The 23,424-nt window shown below is 42.7% G+C and overlaps 1 protein-coding gene across 5 annotated transcripts in view; it reads left to right on the plus strand.

Annotated features, from left to right (window-relative positions):
* The window catches only part of COL16A1 (collagen type XVI alpha 1 chain), a 3,146,845-nt gene that overhangs the window by 107,762 nt on the left and 3,015,659 nt on the right, over positions 1-23,424 (plus strand). For all 5 annotated transcript variants that reach the window (XM_044082765.1, XM_044082783.1, XM_044082773.1 and 2 more), the window contains exon 2: positions 17,405-17,520. In XM_044082765.1, coding sequence (XP_043938700.1) covers positions 17,439-17,520 — 82 coding nt within the window. In that variant the 5' untranslated portion in view covers positions 17,405-17,438. The remainder of the gene's footprint in view (positions 1-17,404; positions 17,521-23,424) is intronic.

The following is a 23,424-nucleotide window of genomic DNA, read 5'->3' on the forward strand; positions in this document are numbered from 1 at the left end:
GTGAACTTGACAGTTAAGAGGAGAAGGTAAACATCTGCACCAGTCCACACTCATCACATAGTCTCACTAAATCTACACCACCAAAATCCACACATAGTAACACAAAAACATTTGTGGAGGCTCTCAATAATAATCTGTCTAAGCAACAGAGACCTCCAAAGCAGAAACACAAGCAAACACCATCCCTAAACACAACCCAAATGACACATAGCCCACAGACTCAGTGTGCCACTCAACCACAGCCGATAAGGCAAAACAACGTACCCATCACACTAGTCATAGGTGACTCTATAGTCAGGCACACTGATATCCCACTCACCAGGCTAAACAAGGAGAAGGTTACTGTTAGCTGCCTGTCGGGTGCCAGGATCCGCCACATAACCCACGCACTCAAGTCACTCCACAACAAGTACAAATATGATGCTGTTATTGTATATGCTGATATTGTCCATATTGGTGTGAATGACCTAAGATGTACCTCCCTGGACTACATGAAAAGAGACATGGAAGAGCTCTCCAATCTTGTAGCCCAGGCAGGTATGACAAAAATTGGCTAAGCTTCTGGTGTCATTCTATGGGGATCCAGTATCTGTCTGCTTGGGATGACATGGTCGACAGACCACGATGCTGCCACAGATGGCCTGCATCTGTCGCCCCTGGGATTCCAGATACTGGCTAAGGCTCTTGCCACCCCTATAGTGCCTTTTTTAGGCAAGGTTCAAATGACAAATTCACCACCATAACAGGAACAGGCAAGTAAAAACTGAGGGTAATGCTTCTCAATGCTAGAAGTCAAAATCACAAAATGCACTCACTCGAGGCACTCCTTAAAATGGAGAACATCATTATCTGTGCAGTGACTGAGACCTGGTTCAAGGCTCCAGAGAGCACCCCTGCACTACCAGGCTATAACGCATACCACACTTTTCGGCCATGTAACCTGGACCAAAACACCAAAGGTGGAGATGTGTCCATATTCATTAAGGATATCCACACCTCCAGGCTAGTTGCTCAGCATAATGCATCCGAGGTTATCCAAGTGCAACTAACTCTGGGCAAAACTGCAATCCAAATTGTAGCTTGCTACAGATCCCCCACCATGCCCCAGGATTCCCACTCATCTTTTCTTGCTGTACTGGAAAATATTAGGGTTCAACTAAACACCCTAATAATGGGCGACTTCAACTACCCCACCATTAACTGGGAAAACTACTCATGTACCAACTCCTTAGCTCAACGCTTTCTGGAATTCATAAACTCCAATGCCCTGAATCAACTTATCCGCACCCCCACCAGGGGCAATAATATCCTAGACCTAGTCATTACCAACATGAGTGACCGGTGTTCCACACCTGAAGTCAACTTCTCGTTGGTCCAATCCGACCATAAGCTAATCGCCCTTGATAGCCACATCCCGCCCCCACCCCCCCCCCCCCATTAAAGAAACTACAGTAAAAAATTTCTCTAAAGCCAACTTCATGCTTCTTAAGACAGAAGTGGTGAACTTCGTGACACCCATGCAGATGGACAATACAGTTACAACTGCTGAATCCTACACAAATGCACTCTATAAGCACTTACACGAGTGTATGGATCGTGCTATCCCAAACAGAACCAAAACACTATCCTCCAGAAAAAGGAAGCCAATCTGGTGGTCCCCTGCCATAAACAAACTGTACAACAGAAGGAAGAAACTGTTGCAAAAGAGAGTAAAATCCCATGAGTGGAGTAGCTCCCTGGTCAGCCTCAGTAAGAAGATGAGATCCCTTATAAGAGCCTCCAAAGCTAGCTATGAAAACAAAATCGCCACTAATTCTAAGGACAACCACAAAGCATTCTATAGCTATGTCAAGAATCTGGATGGCAACACCCAGATCTGCTCTGAGTTACAGCACAACAGCATGAAAATTACAGAACCAACTGATATTGCCAACACCCTGGCAGATAAGTTCATTGCTAACTTTACCCTCCCACCCCCTAAAGAGCCCATATCTATACAGGAAGAATGCAGAGTCCCTTTAATCACAACTACGCAGGTAAAAGCTGCACTCTCTAAAGCCAAAAAACACAGCATTCATGGGACCGGACAACATCCCAGGCTGCGTTTTACACGAACTTCAGAACGAACTGGCTCCCCACTTAAGCACCATGTTCAATAATAACCTTGCATCAGGCTTTGTGCCCACTGAATGGCACACAGCAACAGTTATCCCACTCCACCACTGATCCCGGGAACTATCGACCTATTAGCCTGATGAGACTGGTCTGCAAGGCCTTGGAATGTATCATCATGAAACTCATAAACAAAGACATTGGTAACCTCCAAACTCTGGATCCCACCCAGTTCAGATTTGTTAAAGGCAGATCATAACTCCTGATCCTGATCGACTTCTTTGATGCAGTCACCAAAACCGTAGATGAGGGTATGGTGGTTCACACAGCCTATCTTGACCTCACCAAGGCTTTCGACACCATCCCCCATTCTTGAATTATAGCTAAACTCACTAAACTAGGTATAAATCCCTACATCACAAGATGGGTTGCCAACTGGCTCACTGACAGAACCCACACTGTAAACGTTGCAGACTCCAAATCTGACCTCAAATCAGTGACAAGTAGAGTACCACAGGGTTCAGTCCTGGGACTTCTCCTGTTTGGTATCTACTTCTCTGAAGTACAGGCTAACACAGAAGGCCTCTGGCTAATGAAGTTCACAGATGACTGCAAACTAGGAGCCATAGTCAAGTCCCCAAATGATGTGGACATCCTACAAAAAGGGCCTCACTGAGACAGAAGCCTGGTGTCAGAGCCATGGCCTCAAGCTCAATGCCAAAAAGTGCAGTGTCATCCCCGTTGGTAAAAACTCTGCACCCATGAACTACCACATAGGCAGCAATCTACTTAACACCAAATGTGTGATAAGCGACCTTGGGACTCAAGTGGACAGTAGTCTCTCCTTTGATAGTCACATCGCCATAGTAGTCAGGAAGTCCTTCTACATGGCACACCTCATCATAAAAGGGTTCTCATCCAGGAAAAAATAAATCATTGTTCCCCTCTACTTGACTCTCATTATAGGTTCATAGGTTCGTACTAAGCTATCTGCCCTAGGGCATTTATAAGCCTAGCCAGAGTGTATGTGGCTTACACCACCCCTTAGGATGAGAATGCTATGCCCTTTTAGGGTTTAGTTTACTATGCCTCTGTCTAGTAGTGACACAGAGATGACCCCCGGGGTAAACCTACGATCTCCCATCCACTCGCTGAGATTTCTCTTGAATAGAGTCAGTGAGGGGCTCTGCCTAACATGGACTGGGATTCTGTTCCAGAGTGTAGGGAGCCTCTGGGTTATGAATCTGTCCCTCCAGCACGTTCTATTTATTTCTGTGTTGAGGTTTAAGTCACTTGTTCTCGTGGCTCTGATGGATCTGGATTTTCTGAGGTGGAGCATGTCCATTAATTCAGGATTGTACATGGCCTTGTACGTCAGGCACAGATCACCTCTGAGTAGGCGCTATGTGACTGAATAGAGCTGGAGTTTTTCCAGTCGGGCAGCATATGACATATGTTTAAGACCCTTTATCCTCTTGGTGAGGAACTTTTGGGGTCTTTCCAACTGCTGCAGGTGTCGGGTGAGATACATCCCAAATGGGGCATTGTACTCAATCATTGGCCTGATAAGAGAAGAGTACAGGGGCACAATGACCTCTCTTGATCTAGATGTGAAACCCTTCATGATAAGGTGGGCAATATAGAAGGTCTTCCTAACCACTTTGGCAATGTGAGTGTCAAATGAGAGGTTACTGTCAATCTGGGTCCCTAGGTCCCTGATTACCTCTTCCGTACTTAATGGATTACTGCCTATGTGGTAATTTGTCGGTACCTTGTTTTTCCCAAAGGGTATGACTATACATTTTTTGGCGTTTAGCTTAAGGCCATGGCTCTGGCACCAATTATCCATTTGTATGAGGCCTCTCTGAAGGATGTTTGTGTCCGCTGGAGTATCAATTATGGTGCCCAGTTTGCAGTCATCTGCGAACTTTGTCAGCCACAATCCTCCTATGTTTGCCTGTACCTCGGAAAAATAAATGCCGAACAAGAGGGGTCCCAGGACTGAGCCCTGTGGGACACCGCTTGTGACTGGCTTAAAGTCTGACATAGCTCCAGCAACTCTGACCCTGTGGGTTCTGTCCTTGAGCCAGTTTGCAACCCATCTTGTGACATATGGGTTTACATTTAAGCTGGTGAGTTTGTCTATGATGCCCGAGTGGGGTATTGTGTCAAAGGCTTTTGCAAGGTCAAGGTAGGCTGTGTGAACTGCCTTACCCTCATCAATGGCCTTAGTGACTGTTTCAAAAAAGTCAACCAAGTTCAAAAGGCAGGATCTGCCCTTGACAAAGCCAAATTGGGTAGGATCCAATGTCTGTAGGTCCCCAATGTCTTTGTTTATGAGTTCCATAATGATCCTCTCCATAGCTTTGTAGACCAGGCTCGTCAAGCTTATGGGGCGGTAATTTCCAGGGTCCATAGAAGCACCGCCTTTGTGAAGTGGGACCACTGTTGCCGTACGCCACTCTTTGGGTACGTATCCTGTGGTAAGGTTAAGATTAAACAGCAGCCTTATGTGTGGGTTTAGTTCCTCTTGGAGTTCATGTAGCACACAGCCCGGGACACCATCCGGTCCCATTGATGCTGTGTTTTTAGCTTTAGAGAGGGCGGCTCTCACCTGGGCATCTGAGATGTTAGGGAGGCTACACTCTGCTGGGATAGTTATTTCTCCTTTTGTGGGGGAGGGGGAGGAGAAATTTGCACTGAACCTGTCTGCCAGAATGTTGGCAATGTCAGTGGGTTCAGTGTATTTTGTGTCATTTTGGACTAACTCTGAGCATATCTGGGAGTTTCCACCCAGGTTTCTAACATAGCTAAAGAAGGCCTTGTGATTGTCTTTTGTGTCATTTGCGATTTTTCTCTCAAAGTTGGCCTTGGATGATTTTATGAGTGATCGTAGTTTTTTGCTAGTACTGATCAGAGATGCCTTTCCTTTTAGGGATTTTGTTCTGTCATGTAGTAGCTTCCTCCTTCTGTTGTAAAGTTTGTTTACGGCTGGGGTCCACCAGACCGGTCGCCTGCCTTTGGGGGAATGGGTCTTGGTTTTATTTGGGATTGCATGATCCATGCATTCTTGAAGGTGCCCATAGAAGGCATTTGCAAAGGATTCAGCAGTGTGGGCTGTGGTTTCCACTGGCCCAGGGGCCTTGAAAGATACCACTTCAGTCTTAAGAAGTGTGAAGTTTGCTTTTGAGAAGTTCTTCACTGTGGTCTTTTGTGCAGGGGTGGGGGCGGGATGTGGATTTCCAGTGAGATTAATTTATGGTCTGATCTTACCAAAGAGGGATGTACTTCTGGTGTGGAGCATTTTGTCCCCATGTTTGTGATGATCCGGTCTAGTATATTGTCTCCTCTTGTGGGAATGGTGACTAGTTGTTCCATTGCATTTGAGTTTATGAATTCTAAGAACCTTTGGGCTAGGGTGTTGGGGCTTGAGTAATGTTCCCAGTCTATGTTTGGGTAGTTGAAGTCTCCCAAAATGATGGTATTTGGAGAGACATTCATACTCTCCAGTGTCTTCAGGAAGGCTGTGTGGGTTCCTGAGTTTGAGAGGGTGGTCTGTAGCATGCTACAAACTGTAAGGCAGTTTTGCCTATGGTTAGTTGCACCTGGATAGTCTCTGATGCTTCGTGCGTTGCCACTAACCTGGAGGTGTGGGTATCTTTGATGAAAATGGATACTCCCCCTCCTTTTGTGGTTCTGTCCAAGTTTTGGGGCCGGAAAGCATGATATGAGGTAAAACCTGATAGTGCTGGGGTGCTCTCAGGAGCCTTGAACCAGGTTTCAGTCACTGCACAGACATCGATGTTCTCCATACTGAGGAGGGCTTCGAGGGCGTGCATCTTGAGGTTTAGACTTCTGGCATTGAGCAGCATTACCCTTAGTTTTTTTCCACTTGTGTTTTCTAGGGAGGTAGGTTTGTCATTTGAGCCTTGCCTGAAAAAGGCACTATGGGGGTGGCAAGAGCCTTGGCCAATATCCGGAAGCCCAGGGTTGACAGGTGCAAACCATCCCTTGCGAAGCAGTGTGGCCTGTCAAGCATGTCATCCCAAGCAGACAGACACTGGATCCCCTTAGAATGACACCAGTAATTAAGCCAATTGTTAAAACTGATCATTTTGTCTTTGTACTGTGGCATCATTCTTGGTGAGGGTAAGATGCTGCTCAGGGTCAGGGTCATACCGGCCTGGGCTACATAATCAGAGAGCTCCTCTATGTCTCTTTTCATGTAGTCCAGGGAGGTACGTCTCAGGTCGTTCACACCTGCATGTACAATGACTGAGTCATATTTGTACTTGCTGTGGAGTGACCTGAGTGCTTGTGTTATGTGGCAGATTCTAGCTCCCGACAGGCAGCTTACTGTGACCCTCTCCTTGTTCAGTCTGGTGAGCGGGACGTCAGTGTGCCTGACTATGGAGTCACCTATTACAAGTGTGTCTGGCATGTTGTTTGGCCTTAAGGGCTGTGACTGTTTAGCACACTGACTTTGTGAACTATGTGTTGCATTTGCTATGTCTTGAGGTGGTGGTTGCTTGGGTGTCTGCTTTGGAGGCCTCTGTTGTTTTGGTAGATTTTAATCAGCCTCCGAGTATGTTTTGTGTGTTTATGTGTTTGGTTTGCAGTTGTGATAGTTCTATGTGAGACTGGGTTTGTGGTGTGCGTGGTTACCTTCTCCTCCTGACTGGTCTTGCCAGTACTGAATTGAGAGAGCTCAGCCTCCAGTTTGGCTATATAGTTGCATCTCTCGCATATATTTGTATTTGTTGGGAGGACGAGAGGGTTGTCTGTGTACATGAGGCAATTGTAACATTGCCTCAAGATTCCCAGATTCACCAGCTGAACAGGAGAGGACGCCAGCAACTGACCCTTCGACATGCTAGAAATAGTGAAAAAGATTGCTGTGTAACTGAGTCAGAAAGGACCTATAGGGAAATGGGTACTCAAGGGAATTTAGGTGAATGAAGTACTTTTCGTTTGTTTAAGAGTGCTTTACCTGTATACAAAATGCTTTAGGAGCAAGTGCTGAGCTTTTCAGATAGAGTATAGGCTGTTTAGATTGCAAGTAGAACAGTTCTAAGGGAAAAATTGAAGAACAGACTTGGTGGAGCCAGAAAAAGTTTAACCTTGTTTAACCGCCGCACGACCGCGCAAAGCCGTGCAAAGGCGGATTTTAAGCAGTGAACTACAAAAGAGCTAGGAATGGTCCCAAACAACCAATTACTAACAGCTTCTTGTGCTAAGGTCACTTCCCCCAAGGCTGCTCAAGGCTCCCCACTCCCACTGGTGAGCAAAGAAACTTCCTTTTATCCAAGTAAGGTAATGGACAACACAGGAACTACACCTCAGCCCAGAATACAGCAATGCCTGTATACTGGTCTAAACTAGTCGAGAAAGGCGGGAAAACAAGGATTATTTTTTTGTTTTTTTTGCAGAAATACACAGAAAATGCAGAGACAGTGATAAATTAGTTACACAGGCTAGCACACTTTAGTGGGCAGCCTCCACAGTTCAATTAAACAAACAAACAAGCAAACTTTCGACTAAATTCGACTAAATGTAACTTTAAGTGCAATTTTTAAAATAAATGCAGTAATCAGTAAAAAGACAGTTCAGGCTAGTTTAAAGTAAGCAGCAGAAGCTATTTTCAGTGAAAAAGCAAAGATACTTAAATCCAGAAGGTAGTCGCCGAGTTCCTTGCTGCTAGGACCACTCTGTAAACCCACGTGGAGCTTGTCTGAGCAGTATAAAAAAACGCCCAGAGGCGGATTTTAAGCAGTGAACTACAAAAGAGCTAGGAATGGTCCCAAACAACCAATTACTAACAGCTTCTTGTGCTGAGGTCACTTCCCCCAAGGATAGGTAGGCTGCTCAAGGCTCCCCACTCCCACTGGTGAGCAAAGAAACTTCCTTTTATCCAAGTAAGGTAATGGACAACACAGGAACTACACCACAGCCCAGAATACAGCAATGCCTGTATACTGGTCTAAACTAGTCGAGAAAGCCGGGAAAACAAGGATTATTTTTTTGTTTTTTTGTTTTTTTTTGCAGAAATACACAGAAAATGCAGAGACAGTGATAAATTAGTTATACAGGCTAGCACACTTTAGTGGGCAGCCTCCACAGTTCAATTAAACAAACAAGCAAACTTTCGACTAAATTCGACTAAATGTAACTTTAAGTGCAATTTTTAAAATAAATGCAGTAATCAGTAAAAAAACAGTTCAGGCTAGTTTAAAGTTAGCAGCAGAAGCTATTTTCAGTGAAAAAAAAGCAAAGATACTTAAATCCAGAAGGTAGTCGCTTTTTCGAGTTCCTTGCTGCTAGGACCACTCTGTAAATCCACGTGGAGCTTGTCTGAGCAGTATAGCCAGAAAAAAACGCCCAGAGGCGGATTTTAAGCAGTGAACTACAAAAGAGCTAGGAATGGTCCCAAACAACCAATTACTACAGCTTCTTGTGCTGAGGTCACTTCCCCCAAGGATAGGTAGGCTGCTCAAGGCTCCCCACTCCCACTGGTGAGCAAAGAAACTTCCTTTTATCCAAGTAAGGTAATGGACAACACAGGAACTACACCACAGCCCAGAATACAGCAATGCCTGTATACTGGTCTAAACTAGTCGAGAAAGGCAGGAAAACAAGGATTATTTTTTTGTTTTTTTGTTTTTTTTGCAGAAATACACAGAAAATGCAGAGACAGTGATAAATTAGTTACACAGGCTAGCTCACTTTAGTGGGCAGCCTCCACAGTTCAATTAAACAAACAAGCAAACTTTCGACTAAATTTGACTAAATGTAACTTTAAGTGCAATTTTTAAAATAAATGCAGTAATCAGTAAAAAAAACAGTTCAGGCTAGTTTAAAGTAAGCAGCAGAAGCTATTTTCAGTGAAAAAAAAAGCAAAGATACTTAAATCCAGAAGGTAGTCGCTTTTTCGAGTTCCTTGCTGCTAGGACCACTCTGTAAACCCACGTGGAGCTTGTCTGAGACCCATTATAGAATACAACGCCCCTTTTGGAATGTACCTCACAAGACATCTGCAGCAGCTGGAAAGGCCACAGAAGTACCACACAAAGAGGATTACTGGCCTCAAACAAATGCCCTACACTGACCGTCTCAAAAAACTCCAGCTTTGTTCCATAGCATATCGCCTACTCTGAGGTGATCTCTGCCTAACATATAAAGCTATGTCAAACCCAGAGCTGCTGGACATGCTACACCTAAAGAAATCCCAATCTCTTCGAGCTACACACTCTAGGGACCTAAACCTTGTCACCACAATAAACAGGACATGCTGGAAGGATAGATTCCTGTCCCAGAGACTTCCCATACTGTGGAACAGGCTACCCATCTATGTCAAGCAAAGTTCTTCATTAGCACTCTTCAAGAAAAATCTTGATGAGTGGATGGGAAATACGAAATACACCCCGGGGATCATGACTGTGTCTCTGCTCAACAGTGGCACAGGAAAATAACTTTCTTGGGTGGCATAAGCCAAGGAACCTTGTTGGCTAGGCTTACGTAGGCCCTTGGGCCAATAGCCTAGTACCTACCTATGAACCTATGAATCTATGAACCCCGGGGTGAATTTATGGTCTCCCATCCAATTGTCAGGGTTGCAAAATAGGGTAATTGAACAGCTCTGCTTCATGTGAAGTGGGAGTTGATTCCAGACTAGCAGCAACCTCTGGTAGACATATCTGCCTTTCCAAGATGTTCTGTTTTGTCACACACTAGGTTGAGAACCCTGGAGTGAGTGACTCTTGTCCCATTTAATTTGTGGACATGCAGCATTTCTATTAGGGCAGGGTCATAAATCACTCTGTAGGCCAGGCACAGGTCACCTCTCAGCATCCTGTAGGATACAGAGTACAGAGGCAGGGCCTGCAATCTGTCTGTGTAGGTCATGTTTTGGAGACCCTCGATTTTCTTGGTTAGAAACCTCTGTAGTCTCTCCAGTTATTGCAGGTGTCTGGTGAGGTACATTTAAAAGGGAGTACTGTACTCAATTAGTGGTCTAATGAGGGTCGACTATAGAGGAGTTATAACATCCTTAGTCTTAGATGCAGTGCCCTTATTTTGGAGATGCACAATGTAGGAGGCTTTCCTTACCACTGTGGAGAGAAAGTGATTGAAGTTGATATTGCTGTCAACCTGTGTTCTTAAGTCTCTTATCACTGTGTTTGAGCTTAGGTGGGGTGCTATCTATAATGTAATCAGCAGGGGGCCACTTCTTTGCCAAAGGGGATAATAATGCACTTTTTGCATTTAGTTTTAGACTGTGACTCTAGTACCAAGCCTTAGTCTACATTGACCCCTTTTGTAATATGTTAACATAACTTGGGGACTCAATGATTGCATCTTGTTTGCAGTCATCTGTGAACTTGGTAAGCTGCAGGCCATCTACTTTCACCTGGACATCTGAGACATAGATTTCAAATAGGAGAGGGCCTAGCACAGATCCGTGTGGTACACCACTGGTAACTGGTCTACTGGTAGAGGTGGAATCCCCAGCTTTGACAGTATGCGTTCTGTCAGTGAGCTGGTTTGCTACCTATCTAGTGATGTATGGGTTAATCCCTAGCTGGGAGAGTTTCTCAATGATACCTAAGTAGAGGATTGTGCTGAGGGCCTTGGCTAAGTCAAGATAGGCAATATGTACTGCTTTGCCCTCATCCAGGGCTTTGGTGACATTCTCAAAGAAGTCCACAAGGTTTTATAAGCAAGACCTGCCCTTAACAAAGCCAAACTGGATTGGGTCAAGAGTTTGGAGGTCACCTACGTATGTCCTTGTTGATAACATCCATGAGTATTCTTTCCATGGCCTTGCAGATAAGGTTGGTTAGGCTTATGGGACTATAGTTCCCAGGGTTGGTTGATGGACCACCTTTGTGTAAGGGGATTACTGTTGTTGGAACAAAGACGGTGTTGAGGCAATGGTTAAAGTGTGTGTCAAGCGGTTCCACTAGGCCTTGTTATAGATTGTTTAGTAAGCAGCTTGGGATGTTATCTGGCCCCATAGAGATTATGTTTTTGGCCTTGGATAAGGTGGGTATTACCTGATATTTGGAGATTCTAGGTAGTGGAATGGTGTCAGGGATGCTTTGAGATGTGTCTGGTGGGGACAGGGGGAAGAAATTTGTACCACATCTGTCTGCCAACAGTTTGGCAATTTCTTTAGGTTCTGTGTGAGTAGTACAGTCTACAGCCAGTTTGGCAGATAGCTGGGCATTCCCTTTAAGATTTTGGACATAGCTAAAGAAACCTTATGATTGTCTTTAGCTAGAGATGCTAATTTAGCCTAGTAATTAGCTTTAGAGGACTTTACACGATATCTGATTTTCTTGTTCAAGCTGTGGAAGGTATTCTTCCTCTGCTGAGTAAGTTTTCTCTTGTTCTTGCTTTTTGCAGTTTTGTCATTTTGTTATGTAACCTATTTATACTTGTGGTCCACCAGGGTTGTCTGTTTCTTTAAGAGGGCCTGGTTTTGAGCCTGGCAGGTGCAGCCAAATCTATAGAGTTGTTTAAATGCCTGTAACTCTTTTGCATAGGAATCATTGTTGGCTGTGTTAGAAGGGAGTTTGAAACTTTCTATATACTCTTGCTTAGTAGAGTCTAAAGTTTGCTTTGGAGAAATTTTTTAGTTTGTTTGCTCCTGTGGGGGTGTCCAGTCTGATCTTTACTTCAAACAAGATAGATTTATGGTCTGACCTCACCAGGGAGGACAACATACAGGAGGGTAGTCCACTGACCCCCCCAATGTTGGTGAGTACCAATTCTGGGACATTTGAGCCCCTTGTAGGGGTGCAGACTAGCTGTTCCAGTAACCTCAGCATGATCACACTTCTGCTCATGTATGTTGTCCAGTCTATGGAAGGAAGTTGAAATCTCCTATGACCAAAGTGTTTGGCTGTATAGGGAGTGATTCCAGCATGTCCAGGTAGTTAGTATGTTTCTCTTGGTTCATGGTTGTGGACCTGTAGTCAGGGATGCTGTGGTAGGGTGTTTTAGCTATATTCAATTGTACCTAGAGTAGCTTTAAAGAGTCATACTGCTTAACCAGTCTCAAGGTGTATTTGAATTTAATGAAGATGGATAAACATCTACCTTTGGTTCTTTCATACTCATTTTGGGGTCTGAATGTGTAGAAGGCATTATAGCCTTTTATGGCCGAGGTGCTCTCTGCAGCCTTGAACTAAGTCTTAGTGACTACACAGACGTCATCATCTTCCAAAGTGAGGAGTGCTTCCAGGTAGTGAAGTATTCAGTTGAGGCTGCTAGCATTAAGCAGCGTTACCTTGAGTTTGTAACAAGTAGATTTTGCTTTACTCTGGGAATTTTTTTTGTTTTGGCATTGCCTAAAAGAGGCACTGTGGGGGAGGCATGCATCTTTGCAGTATCCAAAAGCCTAGAGGAGACAGGTGAAGATCATCTCTAGCAAGGCAGCGTGGTCTGCCAACCATGTCTTCCCAGGCTGATAAATACTGAATCTCCTTGGATTGATACCAGAAGTTAAGTCAATTGTTGAAGTCAATCATTTTTTTTTCTGTATTGTGGCATCATCCTCGGTAAAGGTAAAAATGCTACTTAGTGCTAGGGACATACCTGCCTGGGACACATAAACTGAGAGTTCAGCCATGTCTCTTCATATAATCCAGTGAGGTACATCTCAAGTCATTCACTCCATCATGTACCATGACAGAGTCATAATGATAATTGTTATTGACTGATGTGATTGCATGCGTGATTTGACAGATCCTGGCACCTGACAGGCAGCTAACTGTGAGTTTCTCCTTGTCCATCCTGGTGAGGGGACAACTATGTGTCTCACTATGGTGTCGCTTATACCCAGGACATTAGATTTTAAGGGGTTTTGCCTTAGGGCTTATTTGTTGAGACACTTGTATGTGTGTTACTATGTGAAGTGGGGTCTGTTCGTGTTCTAGTATGTGTGATCTATTTGTGTTTGGGAGGTCTGTAATTCTTTGGTAGGCTCTTAATGAGTACTTCCATGTAAGTGGGTCTATGTGACTTGACCTTGTCTTGTGTGAGAGGAGAGGTATTGGTTCTGACAACCCGTTTGATGTCTTGTTTATTGTAACCTAAGAGGATTGATTCCAGCTTCATGGTATAGTAACATTTCTCACAGACTGTATTGCTTACTTTAGGAGCAAGTGGTTGTCAGTATACGAGGCAATTACTACATTGTCCTAGGATGCCCATGTCAATCAGGCTAGCTGGTGAAATGTTGGGAGACTGGCTGTCCGTTGCAGCAAGTTAAACCATTAGTACTAGTTGGGAGTGGGCAAGTTGTATTAGCTTTTGCTCTAGGACTAATTTGACTAACTAAACAAGCGGACTTATTCTGTTGAGGATTAGGGGTGGAGGATTGTGGTGATGTTACTCAGTGCACAGCTGAGTTGCCTACAGTGCAGCAGGGCAGCTGGGATTGTTCAACTGACAAATGTCTCAGGAAAAATAGTTTCTAGGAGTTTGCTACTGTACAGGGCACTTCTATTCCCTGTTGTGTGATAAGCAGCTACATGCAAACATGAGGCTTATATACAGGTGAAATTAAAGAGTTTTACTCTAGTCTGCTGATAGGAAATGACACAATGATCCTTCCTCCACAATCCCTATCTGAGACAGGGTTAGATCCACACTATTTTGCCACAAGGATGCAGGGGAGTCCTACTTAATGTAAAATGGCTGGATTTGAGTTCAAGTATACAAAAAGCAGGCTAGATTCAGCAAATCTGGATCTAGTCTATGCTATCCAAGCAGTATTACACTGCAAAACAAGTGCAGATAATGAAGCAGGTGCAGACAGAAAAAAAAATAGTCAAAAAGGTACCGATTAATACAGTAAAACAGTTAAATGCACACCTGCCACAAGGGTGTAAAGTAGCTAGATTGGAGCCCAAGTGTAACAAGACCACACAAACTACCTACAACAGCCCTACAATTAACAGATATAATGTAATACAATGCAATTAACTACTTAAAGCAACAGCAGACAGTACATTTTTTCTGAAACTGCTAAAGTACAGTCACAGTGTTGAAGAGAAGTGCAAAGAATTCATAGTGCCCTTTTATGCATTTCCCAACTCAGACAGACCAGGCAAACACCACCACTACTAGACGAACAATTGCAGTCCTCCCAATGTAAAATCACAGTAAAGGAATGTCCGGAGTGAAATGTTACCACTACAAACTTAGATACTGATACAGCAGTGTAGTTTTGTACTTTTTTAATGCAATTTTTCTTGATTATTGAATGTATGTTATAACTATGTAATATTCTTGTTTTTTGAATGTATGCATGTTAATATCTTTTTTTCTGGAGCTTTTCTCCTCGGGTCTCCACTGAAAATGGGCCTTTGGCTGAGCTGGATTAACGCAGTTAACAAGTGACAAATAAGTAGCTAACTTAATAAATAAATAAATACTTTCAACAGCCTATGGATATGTGATTATTCAATAAAGGTACTTTCTTATTTATAAATAAAGCAAAAGCCACTCAGTTGTACAGGATTTATAAAAGCACTAAAAACAAGATTCGTAAGTTGATTAATAAGCCCTTCAGCCAATAAAACTTTGCAGAAATCTCAAATGTTTCACCAACCTAAACAGGCTAGATTAACTAGGGGTGCATTAGATCAAAAATCCACTGACCTCTGTATGTAAAAACAAGTGCTTGCTAGAGTGAAAATATACACTACTTTATCCAACAGCTAGCTAGAAAATGAATTCAGATCAAGTAAATCAGTAAAACCCGCGGTGGTGGTGCTGCGGTAGCATTGTCGCCTCACAGTAAGATGCTGTCCGGTTCGATTCTCAGCTAGAGCGTCTTCTGCATGGAGACATGCGTGAATGGGCGTACCTTCGTTGAAGGTTGTGCATCAGGGCTGGTAACTTGGCATGTAAAAATCAACTACCAATTATTAGCGGATCAGAGTTCCGCTGTGGCGACCCCTAACCAGGAAAAGCCGAAAGAAGACTATCAAGTAAATCAGTAAAACAGACAATGAGAGGCAAAATGCACGTTTTCAATATAAGCAAAATGAAAGGCAAATAAATAATTCAATATTATCAACAGCAGTGTAGAAAAAACAGGATCTTATTAAGCTTAATTTACAGTAGGGGTGGGCAGCTTAAAATCACTATGTTTAAAAAGCAGGTCAACAAAGGGGATGCTGGGTGAGAAACACAGCAGGGAATTACCAGCAGTGCTTTAGGTTATGCAGGCTTCAAATCTTTTCAAAGACAGAGGCCTAGAATTTCACTGAGTATTTAAGTATCATTCGAGACAATTTAACCAATGAAAAAACAAAACCATGTGAAATGAGCAGCCTAATAATGTGTGTCCTCCTCTCACATAGAACAAAAACACCAGGCCAAGAAGATTTCTTAAAACAGAAAACAAAATGGAGCAGGTATCAGAAAGCAGCTCTAAAAGTTCACAGACAAAAAATACAGGTTTTCTCACCCAGCAGGGCATCACCAGCAGTGCTTTAGGTTATGTAGGCTTGAAATCTTTTCAGCAAAATACCATGGCACAGAAATTCAGTGTGAAATTAAGTATCACTCAGGAGACAATTAATCTCTAGATGAAACTTAAAGATCTGTTAAACAGTCTCAAACTAGTTAGAAAGGTTTTTTTTTCTCTCCATAATATCGAGTTTTAATAGTAGACATCTTTGTATGTAGTTGTTTTAGTTATGTTTGCTTTTTTATTTCATCTTTAATTTGCTTGCATGATTTATTTCTATATAAATCTAAAATGTTACATGTTGTTACTTATTTGTTAAAATGAATAAAATATATTTAAAAAAGTGACAGTTAACCAATGAAAAAAACATGTGAAATGAGCAGCCTAGATAATTGTAGTCTATCTCCCTCTTAGAACAAAAACACCAGGCGTTCATGTCTTACAGGAATGGTAGAGAAGGGTACAAATTCATATTTGTATAGGACCTGGGCTCCCTTACCTGTTCAGATTAAATCAGTAAAATTATAAATAGATTATGAGAAAGTCCCAGTTCCAATGAAATCAGATTTTATTGGTATAATTAGTGCAGGCTATCTAAAAGGACCACATGATACAAGTATGAACAGATTCCTGTTTATACTGGTGATGGACTACACTAGCAAACAGACTGGAGGAGAGAGCTCAACAAAGCTATGTGCAGACCATGTGACATTACAAGCAGACTATGAACAAAAGAAACTTCAGCAAATGATAGGGGACTGGAATGCAAAACTGAAAGCACATGGGTAGAAACTGACTACAGTTACAATAATGGTCATGGCAGCAAGCATAGGAAATTGGACTGTGCTGGAACTGAGATAAAAGAGAAAACAGTGAAGCAGGTTAACAACCTCAGGTATCTGGGAGATGTTCTTGGGGAGAAGAGAAGTGTGGCCAAAATAAAAAGAAGAGGTGATGCAGCCAACTGGTGTAAAGTGTCATGGTGGTACATAGCAGAAAAGTCCCAAAAACCCTAAAAATAAGGTGTACAGTGCTGCAACCAATACTACTGTATGGTACAGAAACCTGAGCAGTGAAAGAAGAACATCTGGAGAAGTTTTAGCTGCTGGGGATAAACTGCCTGAGACACGCAATAGAACACACAGTATGAGATAAATGAAGGGATGAGGATATCAGAGTGAAAACCTAAGTAACTGCAGTAGGTCAAAGCAGAAGAGAGTATAATCATTTGATCACATGAGCAGGAAGGCAGAAGATGATTTGTTAAGGCAGATTAGGGAAACTCAGGAAGAAGGCAAGAGGAAACATGAACATTCATCCAAAAGATGGCATGGAAAAAACTGTGACAGGCATGACTGTCCAAGAAGGTAGGAGGCTAGCTCATAACTGAGAAAGGTGGAAAGCTGACATGTCACCCCAACCCCATATGAAAGGGGAAAAGGAGATCAATGTTGCTGATGATGGAAAGAAGGTGACAGGGACAGCAGCTGACAGACTCTTTCCATGCGTCTCTGCAAATGAGGTCTGGTGAAGTGTTGTGTCTGTAATGCTTACATTTTCCTTACATTTTCGATTTACGAGGTAGTTCTGTGTAACTATTGTATTATTTTTCCTCCTTTTGCTCCATAGTTGTGGCTATTAGATCCATTTTAATCCATCCTACCTGCACTTATCAAACAAGTAATAAAACAAATATTGCAATATGAAAGCTAAGTGTTGTACATTCACATTTTCAACATATCACTGCAAAATGAAATGACAATGTATACAACATAATTTGACTTTGTTAAATATTTGAATTTTTAGGTTCAGCTAGAAACGTATTTGGTTCTGTGACACCATGTGGGTCACTTGGTGCTTAGCACTCTGGGTCGTTTGCCTCATAAAGTCATGTACAGGTGGAACACTTGTTTCAAGCTCAGGTAAGTTATATGTTGCACCTTTCACACCTCTGAGTGGTTTGCATTCATTTTGTATTAGACACAAGATTAATATCTTATCTAATGGTATTTAATGTGTGTTGTCTCTTGCTGTGAAGATTGTCATTTGTTTGTCTAGATTCTTCAGATTTGCCTTCCAGAACACAGAGACAATGTTTCATTTTTCAGTAACACAAGACAAGGATGCGTTGTTTGCTTATTTCTGTTTGCTTTGAAGACTTGATCCTAAAGTGGTGGAAAAGTAGTCTGAAATTGTTCTAATAACAATATAAAGTTTACAAGAAAAAATGCCAAGGATTCTAATAAGTCAAAATGGGCAAAACATGGTTAGAATTATGTCATCTTTCGATGCGTATGGAGTCATTCTAACAAAGTGACCACCATAGCTGATGTCCTTCTTGTGTTTAAAGCAATATGAAATGCTTGTTTTCTGTTATACTTGACCTGCTGATTACATTCAGCATGAGACACTGCAGTGTTGCATTGACCCACCTGAAGTAGCTGTGCAGACTCACTGCCATGATACCGATGAAACACTGAACACTATGCAGTACCAAGAACGCATGGCAGATTGATTGCAGAGCACTGAGAGCACTGCACCCTCATTGCATTTTACTAGGGAGCACTACAGATTCATTAACACAGTACTGAGAAAGCATTAAAGACTTACTATGTAGTACTGATGGAGAATTGCAGATTCTTTGCATAGCCTTAAGGAAGCACTGCATTTTCATACCATCATACCAAGGATCACTGCAGCCTCACTAGTATGTCACTGAAGAAACATTGCAGACTCATTGTGTGAAACTCATGGAGTCCAGAAGAACTGCTAGCCTGCTAGTGAGGAAGCACTGTACCCTTGCTGTGTAGTGCTAGCCTGCTAGTGAGGAAGCACTGTACCCTTGCTGTGTAGTGCTAGCCTGCTAGTGAGGAAGCACTGTACCCTTGCTGTGTAGTGCTAGCCTGCTAGTGAGGAAGCACTGTACCCTTGCTGTGTAGCACTGAAAGAGAAAGTATAGCAGCAACAAAAGCACTGCTTGCTGCCTGCATTCCACCGAATGTGCACTGCAAACTTCATAGTATAGCAAAAGAACAATCCTTTTTCAATGCTTTGCAGTTTAGGTGCACTATGCTCTCATTGCATAGCACTGTACAAATAGTATGGTCTCTATGCATGAAACTACAGGGACACTACATCACACTACAAGAACATCATGCTGTCATTATATGACATTACAATTACACTATATATTTACTGCATAACACTACAAGAGCCCTATGACACTGCATGATAATACAGGAACACTGCATTGTCACTGCTTTACACTGCAGAAGTACCACATCGTCACTGCATGGTACTGCAGGAATACTACACCCTCACAGTCTTACACTGTAAAAGCACTCTGCTGTCACTGTATGTTACTGCAGGACCACTACTGTGTGACTAAGTGGCACTGCAGAACCACTTATGTGTGACTGAATGGCACTGCAGGACCACTACTATGTGAATGAGTAGCACTGCTGGACCACTGTGGTGTGACTGAGTAGCACTGCGGAACCACTACCGTGTGACCAAGTGGCACTGCAGAACCAATACTGTGTGACTGAGTGGCACTATAGAACCACTACAGTGTGACTGAGTGGCACTGCAAAACCACTACTGTTTGAATGAGTGGCACTGCAGGACCACTACAGTGTGACTGAGTAGCACTGCAGAACCACTACTGTGTGAATGAGTTGCACTGCAGAACCACTACTGTGTGAATGGATGGCACTGCAGGCCACTACAGTGTGATTGAGGAGCACTGCAGAACCAGTACATGACTGAGTGGCAATGCAGAACCACTATAGTGTGACTGAGTAGCACTGCAGAACCACTACTGTGTGAATGGCTGGCACTGCAGGCCACTACAGTGTGACTGAGGAGCACTGCAGAACCAGTGCATGACTGAGTGGCACTGCAGAACCACTACTGTGTGACTGAATGGCACTGCAGAACCACTACTGTGTGAATGAGTGGCACTGCAAGATCGCTCAGGAGCACCATGCTGTGGCTGCAAAGGAACACTACTGTCTATCTGAGTGGCAATATAGAAGCACTATACTATTACAGCTTGGTGCTACAAGAACATTTCTGTCTCACTGCATGGCACTGCAAGAACACTACATTTTCACTGCATGGCACTGCTGGAACTCTGGGCTGTCACTGCATGGAATTTTGGGATCACTGCAGGCTCATTACATAACAGTAATGCAGTACTAAATATTCACTACCATGGCACTGAAGGGGTACTGTAGTTTCTTGTGTGACACAAAGAAACGGCCAGAGACACACTAAATAGTTTAAAGGGAATACTACACATCAGTGCCTGACTTCTGGGTATACTGTTGACTAGACGACAGTTAAAATGCATTAAGAGCTGTTTACATGACTATGATGCAGCTTTGCGGACTCATTGTGTACCACTGATACAGCAGTGCACATTAAGAAGTGCCCACTCATTGTATACCACTGATACAGTGGTGCGCACTGACTCATTGTATGCCACTGACACAGCAGTGTGCACTGACTCATTGCATACCACTGATACAGCAGTGCACACTGACTCATTGTATACCAGTGATACAGCAGTTCACATTAAGCACTGCTGACACATTGTATACCAGTGATACAGCAGTGTGCACCGACTCATTGTATACCACTGATACAGCAGTGCACATAAAGCACTGCTGACTCATTGTATACCACTGATACAGCAGCATGCACTGGCTCATTGTATACCACTGATAGAGCAGTGCGCACTGACTTGTATACTACTGATGCAGCAGTACACATTAAGCATTGCCCACTCATTGTATACCACTCATAAAGCAGTGCACATTAAGTATTGCCCACTCATTGTATACCACTGATAAAGCAGTGTGTACTGACTCATTGCATACTACAGCAGTGCACACTGACTCATTGTATACTACTGATACAGCAGTACACATTAAGCATTGTCCACTCATTGTATACCATTGATAGAGCAGTGCACATTAAGCATTGCCCACTCATTGTATACCATGGAAACAGCAGTGCACACTGACTCCTTGCATACCACTGATACAGCAGTGCACACCAACTCATTGTATACCACTGATAAAGCAGTGCACACTGACTCATTGTATACCACTGATACAGCAGTGTGCACCAACTCATTGTATACCACTGATAGAGCAGTGCACACTGACTCATTGTATACCACTGATGCAGCAGTACACATTAAGCACTGACAACTCATCGTATACCATTGTTACAGTAATGCACACTGACTCATTGTATACCACTGATAGAACAGTGCACACCGACTCACTGTATACCACTGATACAGCAGTGCACATAAAGCACTGACAATTCATTGTATACCACTGTTACAACAATGCATATCAACTCAGTGTATGCCACTTATAGAGCAGTGCACACTGACTCATTGTATACCACTGATACAGCAGTCCACACCGACTCATTGTATACCAGTGATATAGCAGTGCACACTGGCTCATTGTGTACCACTGATAAAGCAGTGCTCACTGACAAAGCACTGCACACCGACTCATTGTATACCACTGATATAGCAGTACACACCGGCTCATTGTATACCACTGATACAGGAGTGCACACTGACTCATTGTATACCACTGATGCAGCAGTGCACACCAACACACTGTATGCCAATGATACCAGTGATACAGCAGTGCACACCGACTCATTGTATACCAATGATACAGCAGTGCACACCGACTCATTGTATACCACTGATACAGCAGTGCACACCGACTCATTAAATACCAAAGAAACAGCAGTGCACATGAGGAGTGCAGAGAAGCTTGTCCCCTGGAAAACATGCTACTTGTGTGTGTTCCCTTGATCTGAAACATTGGTTAAAGCATTATTTGTTATGGAATTCCTTTACTCCTGATTGTTCTTACTGCAGATGTGTCTACCCATGAGATTCATTATCAGACCCATAACCTATTTTTGAAATGAATGCTATGTTTTAACAAAAGTAATGCCTCTGAGCTTTTTCCACTACACTAAGGCTTTGGCCCAGACAGAGCCACAGATGGTCTGAGTTCATCTTACCCCTGCGATTGTGAGGAACTATCTGGGAATTGTGAGTGAGTAATTGATGTCAGCTCTTCCATTTCAAGGTGAGGTGCCTACAGACTACTGACAAAACAGCTTCGTCTGGAGAAAGTCAGGGATTTTAGTTCTTCTATCTATGGGCTGTCCAAATGATAAGCCAACAACGGAAAGTGTAACACACCTTAGCTGGAATCAGTGGTGTGGATAAGTAGCCAGACACATAGGGTCCAGTGTAGTGGACATTGCTTAGTGCTATATACCAACAGGAGAAGTTGTGTGTAGGATACAGAAAAACTTCTGATCCTCCATAAATGATGTCTGTTAGCTCTAGTTTTCACATCCATCTCTTAGTGTCCTAGGATAACAGAAATCAGGGGGAATCACTAGACCAATATGAGATAGACACTTCATGGTTACAGAGGGAATTGAGGTCCAAACATTAAAAAAAAAAGTTTGAGGATTTTAGACAAACAACTAAGCATTTAAAGGCACACACGTTCTATTTACAACATCTCAAGGAAAGATTGTGGTCCAGATTGATGTGTCTCATTTAAGTTTTGCTGCTTCTCTAAAGAACATTCTATTTTATTATTTTTAGATGGATACTGGACAGCTAGTGTTGATTTTCACCCGTGACCTTGGTAAACAAAATATTGAAAAAGAAAGACAGTCCATTTGAAAATAGCAGAGAGTGCATGTTGAGGAGATAAATCATACTACATACAAATGACATAATAACTGGAAGAGTGTTGAAAAACTTATATTCAGTAGGTTTACAGAGAAACAAAATGTGATTTGAAGATGCATTGTTATTCTTATATAAACAAAGGTTTAGACTCAGTGCATATGTGTGTGTGTGTGTGTGTGTGTGTGTGTGTGTGTGTGTGAGACAATTTGTGGGAAGGGTCTTTGTACCATGTTTGTGCATATGTGTGTGGGTGTGCAAGTATTTGGAGATGCATTTGTGTGTGTGTGTGTGTGTGTGTGTGTGTGTGTGTGTGTGTGTGTATGTGTTTCTGCCATTTTTAATTTCTCCAAGTCTTTTGGGTTTCTAATACCATGACGGGAATGGACCCCATTCCTAAGTCAAAGTACAATTAAAGTTCATGAAATTAGTATTCATAGGTTCATAGGTTCATAGGTTAGTACTAGGCTAAGTCCCTTGTGAGCCATTTTAAGCCTAGCCAATTATCCCTTGTGAGATTCAAACCCTGCACCCTGTGTTTGTAAGGCAAACACCTTAACCATTAGACCACCCTCCCAACCACTCTTTGATGTCAGCCAAAAGTACTCTTCACAGCACCCACAATGTGCCCAGTAATGACTCCTGCAATTCTTACAGTGTTACATGAATTGGTAACATATCTAAATATGATTGTAAATTCTTTTTTATAAGACCAGTTGCTCCTACTACTATTGGAACTGTCTGAGTATCTTTCTTCCACATGGCTCTCATTTCTGCCTGCAGATCAAGGTATTTTATGACTTTGTATCTCTCTGTACGCAAGACACTGTAGTCACTAGGTGTGATGATTTCAATGATAAATGGTACTTTTGTCTTCTTTTCTTTCAGTGAGAGAGAATTGTTCTTTTCTTGGACCACTATATCCAGTTTTCTAGCATCTATCTTTTGGACTGTTGGTATTGGGTGATCCCATGTGATGTAAACTTCATAATTTTCTATGATTCTTTGTGGCTCACGTTTATAGTAAGTTTTCAGCCACTTTGAAACCATGTTTTCACACTCTGCAGTGTAA

The sequence above is a fragment of the Protopterus annectens genome, chromosome 1.part1 (assembly GCF_019279795.1).
Source record: "Protopterus annectens isolate FY-2018-M chromosome 1.part1, PAN1.0, whole genome shotgun sequence".
Classification (NCBI taxonomy): Eukaryota; Metazoa; Chordata; order Ceratodontiformes; family Protopteridae; genus Protopterus; species Protopterus annectens.